The 17,342-nt window shown below is 37.4% G+C and overlaps 1 protein-coding gene across 3 annotated transcripts in view; it reads left to right on the plus strand.

Moving 5' to 3' along the window:
• COL5A2 (collagen type V alpha 2 chain) overlaps positions 1-17,342 on the plus strand; it is a 366,641-nt gene that overhangs the window by 215,676 nt on the left and 133,623 nt on the right. For 2 of the 3 annotated variants that reach the window (XR_003793913.1, XM_029225090.1), the window contains exon 1: positions 6,773-7,593. The exons of the other annotated variant lie outside the window; for it this stretch is intronic. Coding sequence is in view for 1 of the 2 variants with exons in the window: in XM_029225090.1 (XP_029080923.1) it covers positions 7,497-7,593 (97 nt within the window). In the remaining variant the exon portion in view is untranslated. Of the gene's footprint in view, positions 1-6,772; positions 7,594-17,342 lie in introns of those variants that run through there. 3 annotated transcript variants of the gene reach the window in all.

The raw sequence follows: 17,342 nt of genomic DNA on the forward strand, positions 1-17,342 counted from the left end.
CCAACATGATTTATCAGATCATTTATAATTTTGGCTGACAGGACTCGCCATAACTTCTTTTTTTTTTTAAAAGATGTATAAAGTTTTATTGAAATACATTTAAAGACATGAATAAGTGGAGACTTGCCATTTTTATTAGGAGAAAGATTCAATATCATTAACACATCTATCCTTTCCAAATTAATCTCTCAACTCAATGTAAGTCCAATAAAAATATTAACTGGCCTTTTCCTGGAATCTGACAAACTCAGTAAACAATTTATATGAAAGAGTAAAGGAACAGGAAGGGTGGAAGTGATTTTCATGATTAAGAGGAGTGGGAAGAGCTGACTTATTAAGTTATCAAGGTTTACTGACAACAACAGTAAGTAAGCACGGTGCCACTGACACAAGGATACATCAACAGACAAAGGGAGGAGGCTGGAGAACCTGGGAGCAGACCCTCATGTATGACAACGTATAACAGCAGTGACATCACAATCAGTGGGGGAAGGATGGACTAGTCAGTAAATAATGGCTATTCAAATGAAAAAAAAAAAAAAAAAGTATCTTCAACTTATATACCAAGAGCAACAAAAACAAACCCAAACAAAACATCCAGGTGGATTAAAGACCTAAATGTGAAATACTTCCAGAAGAAAATACAGGAGTAGGGAGGATTTCCTAAAGAAGACACAAAAAGCACAGACTACAAAGTAACAGATAAAAGTTTTCACATTCTCCATAACTTCTAAATGTGACTGTTGATTGCCTTAAGAGATAAGATAATATTTTGAAAGGTAAAATTGCAAACTTTTCTCAAAATATGACATGCTAAAATATAAACATCCAGATTAAAATGAAAGTTCATATTTTAAGAATTTAAAAAAGAAAATATTTCTAGTTATGCCTAAATGTAAAAAGATATATTTACAATACAAATATTCAGATAGAACTAACCTATATTTGTAAAGTTTGGATATAGATACCATTAAATTAATTGGTTCATATATTTGTTTACTTGAAAAGCTATTATACTGAAGGCATTTTGAGAGATTCTCTAAGTATTGTCATTTGTTTAAAAAAAATCAGTGATGGCGTTTAAGATAAAGAAATAAACATCATATAATTTCCTTGAACTTCAGCTCCTTAAGAGAAAAGACTGTGAAAGCAGAGTTCCAAACCTGGACCTAGCCATTTCTTGACTAGTACGTCATTTCTTGACTTGTTTAGTATGACTTGACACAAGTTATTTTGCTTCTATGAGCCTCAATTTCCTTTCTTCATCTGTAAAACAGAGAAAATAAGAGGACTTATTCCATAGTATTGATTTGAGGATTAAGTTAATGAGTACATGCAAAGTACTTATATAGTATTTGACACATAGTAAGTACTTAATACATTCTAGCCATCATTATTATTATTGTTATAGTTATTTTACAATGGCTTTCAGCCAGAAAGAAAGTATATTCACAATATGCAGTCTTTTTCTGTTCAGAAACTGTGGTTTTGCTGTTTTATAGCAAATATGTGTAGACAGGCACCTAATCAGTTATGTGTCCTCCTTCTACTCATTTATGTTTCTGTTCCTTGCTTAGGTATTTCTTTGACTAGAACCATCATATTCCTAGTCCTCTGGGGATGACATCTTGTCAATAAATCATTTTTATTTATGCTCACTGTTTCTTCTGTCGTGGCCATTCAATCATCAAGTTCTACTGATTCTTTACTAAACAACATGGGTTCAACAATAACTATTAGGCACATATAAATAACCAGACAATATCTGTAATCTTCGGGAGCTTTCAGTCTGGCAGGGAAATCAGACGTAAATATTGTGTGAGGTTAGGGAGATCCATACAGAACACGTTGGTCAGTTCTGTGAAGGAGCAGACTAGTTTGTCAGGGGGGCAACACTTGAGCTTTGCTGGCTCTATCATCTACTTAGTTGGCAGAGGTGTCCTCCTCAAATGTGCACTTCAGCTTCTCATAAGTCATCAGTGAATTTATTTCCACAGTATAGTCTGAATTTCTTTGCTTCTTTCTATTTCCATCATCTCTCATTTGGACTAAAAGTGCTTCCTAACCTGTGTCCTCACTTCCATTCTTGCCTTGCTATAATACATTTCTCACAAGCCATTCAGATTTTTAAAAAATCAGTAAATTAGAGCACGTCACTCCTTTGTTAAAAAACCCTCCTTGGATTCTCACTGCATTTAGAAAATAATCTAAACTCCTGTACGTGACCTGCAAGACTTTACTGACAGACCTCATCTCCAGCCTTACATCATATCAGGCTAGCCATAATGGCTTTCTTTCTACTCTTTCACACTCAAAGCTTATTCCTATCTTTGGTAAAAGGAATAATGACCTCCCAAAGATGTCCATGGCCTAGTGTCTAGAACCTGTGAATAAGTTACCTTACATGTCAAAAAGGATTTTGTGATATGTGATTAAGGATGTTGAGATGGGGAAATTATTCTGGATTATTCAGGTGGAACCAATGCAGCCACATATGCTATTATAAGCAGAGAACCTTTCCTGGCTAGGGTCAGAGAAAGAGATGTGACCCCAAAAGTAGTGTCAGGGTGATGCTATGTTGCTGGCTTTGAAGATGAGGAACAGGTCACGAGAATGTGGGTGATCTCTAGCAGCGTGAAAAGGCAAAGAAATGAATTCATCCCTAGATCCTCTCAAAAGGAGTGCAGTCCTGCTGACACCTGGATTTTAGCTTAATGGGACCCAGGCTTCTGACCTATAGAACTGTAAGATGATGCATTTGTGTTGTTTTAAGGCACTAAGTTTGTGGTAATTTTTATGGCAGCCCTAGAAAATTAATACACTATTCCAGGCCACTCATGTTCCCTGTCCCCTCTGCTTGGAATGCCATTTCCCCCCAGTTCTCCAGGGACAGATCCTTTTCAAATTTTAGGTCTCAGATTCACTATTACCTCCTTACAGAGTCTACTCTTATGGCCTTATCTGCAGGATCCTTCCCACCACTGACTCCTGAGCAACTCTAAAACAACACACTGTTTATTTCCTTCATGGCGTATCCCTGTCTGGAATTACCTTGTTTGCTCACTTATTCTGTTTTAAGCTCCATAGCATCAGGGACCTTGTCTGTGTTGTTCACAGCTCTACTGCAGACCTTGTTTGTGTTGTTCATACTACATCCTTAGTGCTTTGATTAGAACCTGGCAAATAATAGACAATCAACAAATATTTGTTGAATGAGAAAATGAATTAAACTGGGGAGGTGGTTATTTCAGGCAAAGGTCAGAGCCTGAATAAATTTTGAGGTGTGAAACTGCTTATGTTCCTGGAAAAATCTATGTTTCCAATGGCTGAAGCCATAAGGAAAGTAGAGGGAGATGGGACCAAGAAATAGGTATTTTCCTTCTCCTCCTTCATTATTATTACTGTTATTATTATTTTAAAATATCATGTTGCTATATCATGTAAGTACATAGGAATTAGCGAATATAAAAAAACAAAATAGACTTACAGGTATAGAGAATAAATTAGTGTTTACCCGTGGGGAGAGGAAAGGGGGGACTACATAGGGGTAGGGGATTAAGAGGTACAAACTACTATGCACAAAATAAGCTACAAGGATATATTGTACAGCACGGGGAATATAGCCAATATTTTATAATAACTTTAAATGGAGTATTAGCTACAAAAATATTGAATCACTATGTTGTACACCTAAAACTAATATAATATTGTCAATCAGCTACAATTTTTAAAAAATGCAAGCACATAATAAAACCAGCAAGACTCAGTGAACAATTGATGTGGGTTGAAGGAGAAGGAAGAGTGTCCTCTGTGTCTTATCTTTGGGACTAGGGTAATTGTGGTAGTGTTCATTGGTATTGAGCTACATGGACTTGTCCAGAGGGAGATGTTCAAGCACTTAGAAATACAAGTCCACAACTCAGGAGGGAAGCCTTGACTGGAAGTTATTAGCATGTAAACGGAAATAAAATCAAGGGGTCTAGTAGTTAAAGTAGATCAAGATAATGGGCAAGGAGAGAAAAAAGCTGATAGTACAATACTGGAGAGCACAATAACTTTCTGAAAGGAATTAGCAAAGGAAATTTGACCCCAAAAACAGAGGAGGAGGAGGAGGAGTATGTGGGACCAGGAAGCCATGAGGGGAAATAGTTTCAGTAAGAAGAAGGGAGTAGTCTGAGTATCAAACACAACAGGAGGAAAAAGGAAAGATCTTTGGGTTTATCAACAAAGGGGTATTGGTGTCTCTTGTGGTGCTGGTGATGACATCCTGATGCACAGGATGAAGTATAACCAGGAGGGGAAGGAGAGGAAAAAAAGAGATGGTAGAAGATGTGCAGTCAAGGGAAACCTTTGGTTTTTTGCTTCTTTTTTTGAAGAAATTGAGGAAGACACTGACAGAGTAATGTCTCGAAGGAAATGTAAAGGGAAGGGATAAAGAGTGCAGAGGGAGGGACTAACCCTGAAGGGTGCTGAGACACCTTCTGAGATTGTAAGTATTGGTATCAAGTAGATCTAAAAGCTAGGAAGCAGTGAGAACACTCACTTTGGAATAACAGAAACCTAAATCTACCGCTTATTAGCTTAGCAAACTTGAAACTTCTTTGAAGCGTAATCCCTTTATATATGACTTGAGAAAATTAATAAATACCCTTTCAGAGGGCTTCCCTGGTGGCGCAGTGGTTGAGAGTCCGCCTGCCGATGCAGGGGACAAGGGTTCGTGCCCCGGTCCGGGAAGATCCCACATGCCGCGGAGCGGCTGGGCCCGTGAGCCATGGCCGCTGAGCCTGCGCTCCGCAGTGGGAGGGGCCGCAGCGGTGAGAGGCCCGCGTACCGCAAAAAAAAAAAAAAAAAAAAAAAAACCCTTTCAGAGTTGATGTGAAAAATTGGATTAGTAAAAATTGACCCACTAGGCCCATATTATTATAATATGCACAATTCATCGGAATTGTGACAGATTTTTGAGCTCTCCACCCAAGCACTGAGGCCTAGAATCAGTTCTTCATGGACTGAGAAATGGTCAAGTCTTCCTGAATTCAGCCACATCTATTAAACAGACACACCTGGTCAATACCTGTGTATGTTTTACTTTTTTCCAAATTATAATGTAGAATCCTAAAGCCAAACATAGAAAAAAAGCCCAAGTCACAAATCTAGCAAGGATAAGAGAGAACGCTAATAATTTATCTCAGCTCTCTTGAAAATATTTGCTCTGCCTCTATCATACCATGTGCTTTTGGTATGATGGAAAGAGGAGGCTGGGACTGGAGGAAACTGTGAGAGATTGCCTTGGATTTTAAATCTTTCTTATAAAAGCTGTGTTTACATTTAAATTTAAAATAACTCTTGATTTGCTGATAATAACTGTTTTAAAGCAGATACTAAGATGCTGGTCTGAGCAAGCACTGAGTGTTTATGTACACTGATTCTGCTACAAGTCCTGTTCCTGTTTAGTTATCATCTATGTGCTCTCAGCATTTAGAATACTTTCTGCGAATTGCAGATTCTCCATAAATGTCCTTAGTCTCTGTGGTTCAGTAAAGATTCCATACAAGATGCCTGAAAATTGTGCCAACCCTTTGGTATTGGGGTGTTGATGTCTAAAACAGTTTCAAAGTAGAATAGAAGTGGCAAGCACATGGAGTGAAGTTTTTTTTCTCTGCATTTTCCTGTTATTCTTTTTGAATATTTAGCAGGGGGTTTTTCAAGTTCTGGCCTCTCTCAGATATTCTAGTTAGAATTAGCAGAAGGGTGATTTTTGGTTCTTACTCGGCCCATTCGTTTAAGTGGGAGCAGGGCATTTAAGCGTGGTGGTGCCAGAAGTATTTAATTGAAATGGGACGTGTTGAAGTGAAAAGCTAGACTGAGGGGTACAGCTGCGTGGAGAGTTGACCTCCTCTGGAATACTTCTCTGGAGATTCTAGCTCCAAAGCAAAAATTCAAAGTTTCTTGCATTTCTTCTATGAAGAAAAGTGAGGATAATACATCACTTACCTAATCTTACCCTATAATCTCTCCTTTCTCTGAATTTCTCCTGAGCTTAATGTATCCCACACATATGTATATGCTCTCGCTTACATTTCTTGTTTCATGTAAATTTCTTTTCTTAGTGCCTGCACGTGTTCCTTGGAGACAGTGGGTATGCCTTTCACTTACTTTGTGTCATCCTCTCCCTCCAGTGCTTAGTGCAGTGCAGGGTTCCTGATCACTGCTGAGTAATTATAAACCATTGACTCACCTGTGCTGTGTAGAACAGACATTCTGATTCTGGGTAGACTCAAGGTAGCAAATGTATTAGGTTATGTGGAACACTCGGAGGTCATTAAGATCTTGGCAAGCATGAGTGTGGCACAAAAGTTCATGAATAATGCTCTTGAATGGCAATTGCAACTGGAACTACCAAATTCCCTGAAAAGCTGGTTTAGGGGTAATAATACCAACATCTACTTTTACGTAGTTCTTTGCAACTCAGAACTTAGTTAATAATATATTACTTGTTTTAATGTCACTAAACCCTGTCCACTGGTCAGGGCAAAACTCTGTTCTCAAATGAGAAAATTGGAGTGCACAGAGATAAAGGACTTTGTGTTTACAAAACGGGTGAGTGGCAGAGCTGATGTCTGAAGCGAGGCTTTTTGCATCCAAATACAGTGTCCTTCCCATTACTCCACACTAACATAGTGGACTGCTTTTTTACATAATAAAACTCTCTGGGACAAGAAGGACCTGCAAATGTGTTTCTCTAAATAAGAGAGATGGAGAGATAAGGAGACAATCTTAATTCAAAGTATGATGCATTTGTCAAATAGTTTCTTCACCTGGACATTTAACGGTCCCCTTCCAGTATCTGGGTAAAGAAACAGAATGTAGCAAGGGGACAAGAATGAGTCCTCTTTAGTAAAAAGAAAGGGTTAAAATTTGTTCCTTTGAAAGTTTAAGGTGGACAAGGATCCTGAATTATCTAGACATCAAAAACTAGGCTGAAAGTCTGTATTTCCTCCCTATAGGGAAAAAGTGAAGGGGTGTGTGTCTGGGAAAAGGGTAGGGAGGGGAGAATAAGTCTCTTTCCTTCTAACAGTCTTTCTTTAAAAAAAAAAAAAAGGGAAAGAGAAACAAACGTTTGTTTCTGTGATTAAGCCCCATTTATGTTTAAAACATAAATGAAATCGGGACAGTTCAAGGCACTGAGGCGCGTGTTCTGATTTGGTTGTTTACTATCAATCAGACCGTTGCTTGGCAGACACTGGATGGTTATGAGCCTGAACAAGCTGAAAAGGGGCAGGAAAAGAAGTGGAGGCAGCATTCTTCCTATTTAAAGCTGCATCGCTTGAAAAAAGTTTTCGCAGACTGTGCCGGAGCTGGTGCTGAAAAAGGGGGTTTTCAGAGGCTGCCCTGGGGCTGGTGCTGAAAGAAGAGCCCACAGCTGACTTCATGGTGCTACAATAACCTTAGAATCTACTTTTCACTCCCAGGAGGACCCACATGTCTAATATTTAGACATGATGGCAAATTGGGTGGAAGCAAGACCTCTCCTCATTCTTACTATTTTATTAGGGCAATTTGTCTCAATAAAAGCCCAGGAAGAAGATGAGGATGGTGAGTTTGCCGTTTGCTTTCCTTGTGGTGTTTATTACATAGTTTGGGAAATAGGTGGAATGTTAAGCCTCAGGAAGAGCATGAAGAGGAGGTTCTGATTTGAAGTTGAGAAGGGGGCTGACAGATTTGCACCTGGGAAACAGCTCGGAAGACAATCGGGATGTTTGTAAATCCGGAGCTTCCACATCTGCGGTTCGAAGAGTATACTACTGAATATTTCTGGGAAAGCCTAGGATAAGTCCTTTTGCCTGAATGTGGAGAGTGGGAAGTTTAAAAGAAAAGGAGAGTGCTTAAAACAGAGCACTAAAGGCACTTTTAGTGAGAGGAGTTCTGTTCTGTGGGCTGGAGTTTTCAGAGCAAGGAGAAGTCGCAGCAGAAGCAGGGTAGGGTGGAGTCTTTTTTGTACTGAACTTCAGCTGCTTCATAAAATTCTTTGTGTAGAAAAACCTCTGCAGACAGTCTGATAACTGATTTTTTCTTTGTTTTTGGCTCCTTATTTTTCTCTCTTTACAGACTTCTACGTCTTTCCCATTTTCATTTGTGATCTTACAATCACTTTTGCTTTCTGAGAGGCAGTCTCGTTTCTTTCCCCATGGCAGAAGTTGATAGAAGCCAGATTTCTTATTTTCCCACCCTACTGACTTGATTATCAGGACAGTGGTGGTTCCCTGTTGGATGGCGGAAGGCAGGAAACCCACATGCCTTATATAATTTATTTATCAAGGAGTATCTTATTGGCATTATTCATTAGACACAAGTTTCCTTTCTTTTCTTTTTTTAAAATGTGAGACAAATCTGGACTGGTTATCGATTTTTTTTCCTTTGAAATTTGCATATGTTAGGGTTGGGTTCTGTGGAATGTTAAGCAAAAATGCATGGCTGCTATAAAATATAAGAAAATATTTAAATTGGTTCCACTGATTATTAGATCCTTCCCCTCCAGGCCTGAAGTTTCAAATACGGACATGTACTGTTTCATAATAGGCCATTATAGATTTTCATAACAATTTAACATCAAACTCAAGCTTTTAAAGCTTAGCATATTTATTAAACTTTTGTTATTGTCTTTCATATATATTTTTGTGTATATATACACATATGTATGCATGTATATATTTTTTTTAATACCTGCTTCTGTGTATTTTTGCTCTGTAAATGTTCATAAAATTAATATAGAGGCCACGAGGTCTAAAAAGCATTTAAAAAGTGAAAATAAGAATCTGGGATGAATACCTAACAATCTGTCCAGAGTCCCATAGAGGGGGCACTTTCTAAAATCTTGGATCTTTTTATGTTACTTTTTATGTTTTTGAAAATGAGACAATTTATAAAAGATGAAACTTCTTCAGTTTCCTTGTAATGTTGTGAAAAGCATGTACAGTTTGGAAGGGTTGGGGAGATAATTTAATAGGAAGTAGAAGTCAGGAAAGGGGAGAAATAAAATACAGAAAAATTACAATAGAAATAGAAAAATCTGAACATAAAAGAAGTAGTTGATTCCCCTCCCCCACCAAAACAACCAACAACTTTCTTTTAAAACTTAATTAACACAACTTTCCTTGTTAATATATTTTAAAATAAATAACTTACATTTATAAAGTATGAAAATAATTGAACATGTAAATAAATGTTTCCTATAAGCATATGGAGTAGGCCATATGTTAAAAGACTTTCTCAAATAGTTGTAATTACATTGTAGGTGTTTCTGAAAAATGAGCAGAGTTCAGTTTTCCTTAATACTAATTTACATAAGTGTTAGGAATGTGAGGCTTGATGGAGAAAGTCCCTGATTCCATACCAACTCTGCTACCCCCCAGTATAACCAAACAGCATAGAAACTGGAATTCCAAACATTATATTTTACAGAAAAAGGGTAATTGCTTTCATACGTATTATAAAAAATAAATTCCTCAGTTTTATTACTCAAGCTAAGAGAATATATGTAATAAAAATTCAAAAGCAAAAGAAAATAGTTATGGTCCTAATTAAAGTTGATGTAGAAAAGAATTCCAGAATCCAGAATATTCAGAGCTACATAACTTGTATTTACTTACCATGCATATTTTGGTTTAAGTTATATTGTGTGGTACTTGGCAATACTTTATTTTCCCTATTCAGGCTTGTCACAAGCTTAATAGAAGTGTCAGAATTTTGAAACTCCATGTGATTTTTAAGTTTGGGGAAGAGTAAGTTCAGGTAAATGTTTTAAACTAAAGAAATATTTAAGGCACACATGCAAAACAAGTATGTTTTTCAAATTTTAGCTCTAAGTCATATAATGTGGTATTGGTTTTGTGTGCAAATATGTCCCCTTTGAATGAGGAGACCTATTATCATATGTAAGTACATATTTGTGAGCTTTTATTTTTTTCTTTTCAGGACTTCAAGGTATATTTTTCTTCTGTTTGACTGTGATTATTTTTACTGGAAATTTAAAACATATTTTACTTAGTTACACAGTACCTGTCTGATAAAAATACTTATGAATGATGAAAGAAAGTAAATAAGTTTTAGGCTGTTTAGGCCAAAATCATTACTACTTCTCACTAAATTTTAAGAACTGAATTGATTTTTTAAATTCATAAAAATGAGAAAGTTTGAGAGTTGGGCTAACTTTAGTTGAGACTACTAAGTAAAATTAAGTAACAAAAATGAGTTAAGGTGACAAAATCAGCTTTTCATGAGTTTTTGTGTGTGTGTGTTTATTAGGGGAGTGCTTTGAGAGGTTCCCCATTTGTTTTTTGTAGGAGAAAATACTAGTGCATTTATAGTAATTTTTATATTCCTAAATAAAGGTCTAACACCTAGTGAGCTTATATACATTCTTGTTATTAGAAGTGGACATACTTAATCTTGGAAAATAATCTCTGATATCAATCATTGATTTCAACAACAGAGAAGAAATGGAGAGAAGGGAGGGTGCAGAAATGTACCATTTTATTTCCAGAGACTATAAATGTCAGTGCTTCTCAGAGGCACTGAGAAGGTAGGTAACAATAAGTGAAGCAAGCGAGTGTTTGTACGTCAACAGGAGATGGTGGGCCTGTGGAGAACTGAAGATGCATGCCCACTTGAAGACAGTCACATCTAATGTTTTCAGAAAGCATTGCCTAAGCCAAGTGCAATATATTTGAGTGCCAGGTTTGGCTCCTGGACCATAAATTTGCAACCCTCTGTGGCAACCCTACACTAATATCCTGGACCTAAGCCAACTTCTGATTACTAAGAGATGAGGGGCTCACAGTCCTTTCTATACCATGGTCTCCTGCATTTTTATTATATTACGTCTACCATTTATCTCATTGTTAAAATACAAATATGAAGAAACCAATGCTTAACACTCAGCAGTACTTGGATGGGATGATTTTAAAGGAGGTACAGAATACAAATACATAGCTTAAGATACTTTTCACTCATAAATTGTTTTAAACTCTTTACTACTGGAATAGATACTTTGAATCATGTAGGATATGCAAAATTTTCTTTTATAATGGATGTTTTAATCTAGGTCTACCTGCATATAGCAGAATGCAGTAGTTTAAACAAAAAAAAGTGGTTCTTTTCCTTATATAAAATAAGCTTCTAGTTAGGTAGTGAAAGGCTGGTATACCAGCTCTACAAAGTCATCAGGGATTCAATTTTTTTCTAGCTCTCTCATATCCCTAGGGTACAGTCCTTGATGTTATGTTCCTAGACAGCTGCTGGAATCCCAGCCATTATATTTACTTTCCTGGCATCTGGATAGAGAATGGGAGACAAAGGCTGTGATTCCCTCTTTTTTAATGGAGACTATTAAGTCATCATATCATTTCAACTTACTTGAAAGTTGGCTAGAATTTAGTCATATGGTCATACAACGTTACAAGGACTGCTGGGAAATGTAGTCTTAGCTGGATAGCGCTGGCAGTGTACTCTACTGAACAGAGTTATGTTATGAAGGATATAAAAGGGAGAATAGCTATTAGGAGGCAACTATAATCCCAGCCACAATGAGCATAATTGTCAACTAGTGGAACAGATCTGGTTTCAATGGACAGAATATAGTTGAGTAACCTGACTTACCCTGGTTATTGTTCACTTCTGAGCAGACTACAAAGCCAAGAACACGGGATGGCACTTAAATACTAGGTTGTAATTCTTTGCAATTCTTTCCTTATTCTCTTCAGATAAATTTAGAAGTACCTATAACCTTTATTCAAATTAGAACGAGGCTTTATTTTGAAGAGTATCTCTCTATATATGTAGATTGGTAGATTGATAGTTATAGTGAATCTTTATATTGACAAATGCAGTGTATACTTTGACCATGACTCTTTAAGTTTGTTGGTAAGCGATCCACAGATCAGTGTTGAGCTGGCTGCATAAAGAATCACGTGAAGAGCTTGTTGCCAATATAGATTCTAGGCTCCCTTTGTTTCCAGATATCCTGATTTGGTAGATTTGGATGGGATCTGGGAAGCTTTCAGGTGATTCTGATTCATGCTGGTGAACCACCGTATTGAATCTGTACCTAACACTCTTGTCTTGATATGACACCATTTGGCTTCCTGTTCTAAGGCTACACACTGTGACTTTGGCAATAGCTTGCTATTCTAGTCATTCCTTTCACTTATAAGGCTGCTTAATTGAAGTTTATATATAAACCACTGCAAATTCACCATCATTTCTGGAAAAACATCTCAAGGCCCAAATCCTCCTCATGGCAGGTTAGGTGAATCATTCTACTATGCAAAGGACACAGACTATTAAAATGTATTTGCACGTGAATATATAGTTTTCTTTTTCTCTCTTTTACTTCCTGCTCTTCACACTTCTATCTTATCAACACAGGCCTAAAACTCATTGTGTTGATCATTCTAGACATGCACATAATGTAGTATGTAAAGTAAAAACATAAAGAGAAAGCTTTGTTTTTAGAGGAGGAGACTTAGAAGACTGAAGTCATGTTAATCTATTTTTTTCTTTTTTTAATCAAACAGCTTGCTCCTACTTGAAGGATAATTCATACATCATCACTTAGCCTTATATGGAAATTCATAAAATATTTAAAAATGGATTAGTCACTTTTTGACTAATTTTTTTTCTCTGAGATTACAACATTGAAAAGCTTAGATTTACACATGAGAGATATAATGATAGTAGGAAAGAAAGACTAAAATTGTTAATTATTAATTGACCTATTGTGTACATTTTGGCAAGTTGAACAAGTTCATATAAGACAATGGAATGGTTGGAACATATGGACCGTTCAGTTTTCCTCTAAATTTCTTTCCATGTAAATTTCATGTGGCTTTTTCTAAATTTCATTTAAGGCTGAAGAACTGTTATATACAAAGAGTATCTATCCTTGGCATTTGCGTGAGGGGTAGTCTATCCAGTGGAAAATTTTGCCTTAAAGTTGTGACTACATTGCTGGCCTTAGTGTTCTTATTTTATTTTATTTTATTGATATGTTTACAACTAAACTCCTCAACAGAAATCAGGATGGTTCCATCATATACTGAGTATATTCTCTAAGGAACAGTATATCAGGGACATTACAATAGCACAAGATTTTCCTTACTCATGTGTTGCCTTCTACAGAGAAGGCAGTAATATTAACAATATTAATAAATTAATATTAATAAATAATGAACTTTGTCCCTATCAGCTTTCTGGTATAATGTTCAAACTCAAAAATGTTTCTATGCTTTTTTTAAAAAAATTTAGTTTAGATCTGAGAAGGAGGAAGGACTGTCTCACAGTTGGTTTCCTTTTTCTTTTCTTTTCTTTTCCTTTCTGGGTGTCTGCTCAATCACAATTATAAATTCAGTTTCAAGATGACAGTATTCTCGGTGGAAACATTGCTTGCAACATAAGCATCACAGCCTTGTAGTCTATATACTTTAGTAAGTAAAGTAAGCCACAGTCCAGCCATCATTGGGAGAACACCTTAGTTCTGGTCCATCTCTGCTATTTAGCAGTCTTGCTACCTTTACAGTCCTTTAACTTTACCAAACCTTTGGGTCGTCATCTGAAACTGGAGAATTTATACACAATCCTGTTAATCTGATGGGACTCTTAGAAGGGTCATTTGGGAACTTTACCTGAAGGCACTTTTAGAGCACTTAAATGAGACACAGAAAGTGATATTACAATCTGATTTCAGTCATCACAGATACAAACCTTGGTGGTATATTTTTTACTTTCGCCAGTTTTTTTTTTCCTGTGTTTTTTTTTTTTTTTTTTTTTTTTGCAGTACGCGGGCCTCTCACTGTTGTGGCCTCTCCCGTTGCGGAGCACAGACTCCGGACGCGCAGGCTCAGCGGCCATGGCTCACGGGCCCAGCCGCTCCGCGGCATGTGGGATCCTCCCGGACCGGGGCACGAACCCGTGTCCCCTGCATCGGCCGGCGGACCCTCAACCACTGCGCCACCAGGGAAGCCCTCGCCAAATCTTTGAATATGTTTTGAAGAAACTTCCAGATTTGTTCTCCTTCTGTACTTTGTTCTCCATCTCCTGGAGGAAGTTGCTCCATTAATCATGCTCTCTTTTCCATAACTCCAACAACTTCCTTTCTATGAGCTCTTTCCCCTTAGCCTGTAAACAAGCTCACCTTTCTCCCAGGGTCTGTGTCTGCCTCCCACCCTCTCTTTATTCTTGGCCCAGCTGCTTTAAAGGAGCAGAACAGTTTTCTGTCTGCCTCCATGCCCTCACTCATCCCATGCACTCTGACTTTTGTCCCCTCCATTCCACTTAAGCTCTTCTGGTAATGTGTGATGTTACAGTGGGCTCCTTTCACCTACCATTGACCACTCCAGCTTTCCTGAAAGGCGGTGCTCTGAAGATTCTCCCTCTACCTTCCTGACCTTTCCCTCTCAGCTTCATGGGCTCCTTCTCCTTATTTATCCCTTAGCACTTTGTTTTCTCATAGGATTTTGTCCACTGGTCCTTTCTGTATATTCTCTCCCTAGAGTATCTAGGAATCTTACTTGCAGGGTTTTGGTTAACAGCTAATTGCTTATCATTCTCAAATCTCTCTCTCCAACCCTGACCTTCCACATCTACTTCAGAATACCCAGTTTCCCATTGGATGGTCCATAACCACTTCAAGTTCAGTGTATCCCAAACTCAATTCATTATCTTCCCTCCAAGACAGGATCATCTTTCTCATGTATTCTTTTTTTTTTTTTTTTAATGCGGTACGCAGGCCTCTCACTGTTGTGGCCTCTCCCGTTGCAGAGCACAGGCTCCAGACGCGCAGGCTCAGTGGCCATGGGTCACGGGCCCAGCCTCTCCGCGGCATGTGGGATCCTCCCGGACCGGGGCACGAACCCGTGTCCCCTGCATCGGCAGGCGGACTCCCAACCACTGCGCCACCAGGGAAGCCCTCTCATGTATTCTTTATGTCAGTTAAAAGCAAGATCATCCTACCTGGTTATTCAAGCAAAAGTCTAATCAGTCACTAAACTCTACCATTTTACCTGCTAAATATTCCTCATGTATACCTCCTCTCCCTCTCTACTACAAATGCCTAAGTTTAGGCTCTCATCATCATATTGCAGTATTACTACAATTTACTGCAGTAACATCTAACTTTGTCTCTTGCCTCCCATGTGACTACTTCCCAGCCACACCTATAGAGACCCCCTCTGTTGCCACTGTGATATAAAACTAAAATCTGATTACCTCATTACCTTCCTTAAAATCTTCCATTGACTCCCATAACTTGAGGAAAGAATAATGTTCAAGCTCCTAAGCAAGGCATACAAGACCTTCCATGATCTGGCCCATTTCTAGAATTTTAGTCACAGTCACTATCATTCTTTGCCTCAAAATAGAAATTGCCTGTAGTTCTCACCTCTCACTACACACGTGCACACACACGGTTCCTTTTTTTAAGTCTATTTCCCAGGTTCCACTTCATGTCATAAATGTATTTTATGTATTAAGTATATGATAGTTATTCCATGCATATACGCCAATGAATATTTTTGAAAATCTAAAAAATATCTCTCCCACTATTTATTCATTCAAATATGAGTGAACTGATTTCAAATTCAGGATTTTCAAATTATATTTGCATATTCTTGAGCAATTTTCTTGATGGCTCTATGTCCCAGTGCTTTTGTCTATAAAATTAGAATAGTAATATTTACCTTAAATAATTATTTTGAAGACTATCATGTATATAAACCACCTACAGAGTAGTATGGCTCCCAACAAATACTAGGAGCTCATCAAATGATTATTGATATCATTATCCAACATTATTATCCAGTTGATATTATTATTCCATTACTATTTAGTAGTATAGCAATAATAATAAGTGCTTATTGGGTAATTATAAGAACCAAAATGTTAGATGTTATGGAAAAAATAAACAACCTTTGCTCTCAAAGAGATTAAAATTAGTGTAAACTTAAAATGCAAATTTTATTTACTGTTCTACTATGGTCATTTGGACAATACCTCAGTATTTTCATCTAAATCTAAATAGGCTATATTGTAAGCCCATTTATAAATTTTACCCTTCAAATAGCAGAGCTTTATCGTAGCGTCTTCTTGTGTAGGTTTATATGGGAAAAAACAAAGGAAACAAAAAGCTCTTTCCGTTGAATACTTTCTAATGACCCTGTGATTTGAAGCATCACTGCTGCTCTCCTGTTTCTCACCGCCACAGCGTTTCATTCTCTGTAGTCGTTCCCAGGATGTAAGCAAGCCAAGCACGATCCGTTCCATGCCCCAGTGCTACCTCATGTCTGTCTACCAGCTCTGTCTGTTTCAGAGTTTATTTACTGAAAATATGATAGTCATAAAAGTCTGTAGTAAAAATTGGAAGCTTATTTTCCACACTGCATTGCCCTGTGTTGTATCTGGAATGAGAGGAATTGCTTCACTGCACAGGGATTTACATCGCAGCTCACAGGACTATTTGGATACAGTAGAGGGAGTGACTGTCTTTTCTCAGACTTTGCAGCAAGTCTTCATTTTCCAAAGGCTGCTGGTTTCTTCACTCCCTTCACTCCCAGGAGATTTTTGTGAAATTGACTCCAGAAAGCAGAAACTGGTGTAGGATGTAGGCACATTCTTTATACTCACACTTTCCTTACTTTGCTGTACTTTTCTTTCTTCTCAGTTTTTCAAACTTAAACAGAATGATGGGTTTGACTTGGCAGGAGGTGTGCACATGGAATTTCACCAGATAATTAGTAGCTATGAATTCCTTTAATTAAATCTTGTTATTCAATATAGCTGTTCTGTGGCTGTCAGCTCTAGAGTTTTTCATTATGGAATTTTAAAGTATGGGTGCTTCCCTTAGCAAATACAATTTATTTATAGAGATTTAATATTTTCATTTCATTTATTTTTCATTTAATATTTCTTAAATAGCAGTTATATACTTATTATTTTCTCCTGAGGGAGAAGAACCTATCAGATTTATTTATGCTAGTTTGAAATTATTTTTAAATTTTTCTTTTTCATTCTTTCCAGAGCTTTCTATTGAAGAAATAATTAAGTTACAGTTTAATTCAGAGCATTATGTTTCTCATGTTAGTGCTAAATTTTTAGCTAGAGTTTCCGGTAGGATGGACTGGTGGGTGAACAGTGAGGTTAACTGGTTACCATGGGAAGATGAACTACAAAGAAAAAGTTCCTAGTTTTCTGGTCTTTGGCTAAAAACACAAACCCTCTGAAGTTTTATAAAGAAGGCTTATACTTTCATTTGAGAGGGCAGAAGGGCACTGGCCATTCTAAGGCAAATGAGT

Source organism: Monodon monoceros, unplaced genomic scaffold (genome assembly GCF_005190385.1).
Source record: "Monodon monoceros isolate NGI ecotype Baffin Bay Population unplaced genomic scaffold, NGI_Narwhal_1 Super_Scaffold_16, whole genome shotgun sequence".
Lineage (NCBI taxonomy): Eukaryota > Metazoa > Chordata > Mammalia > Artiodactyla > Monodontidae > Monodon > Monodon monoceros.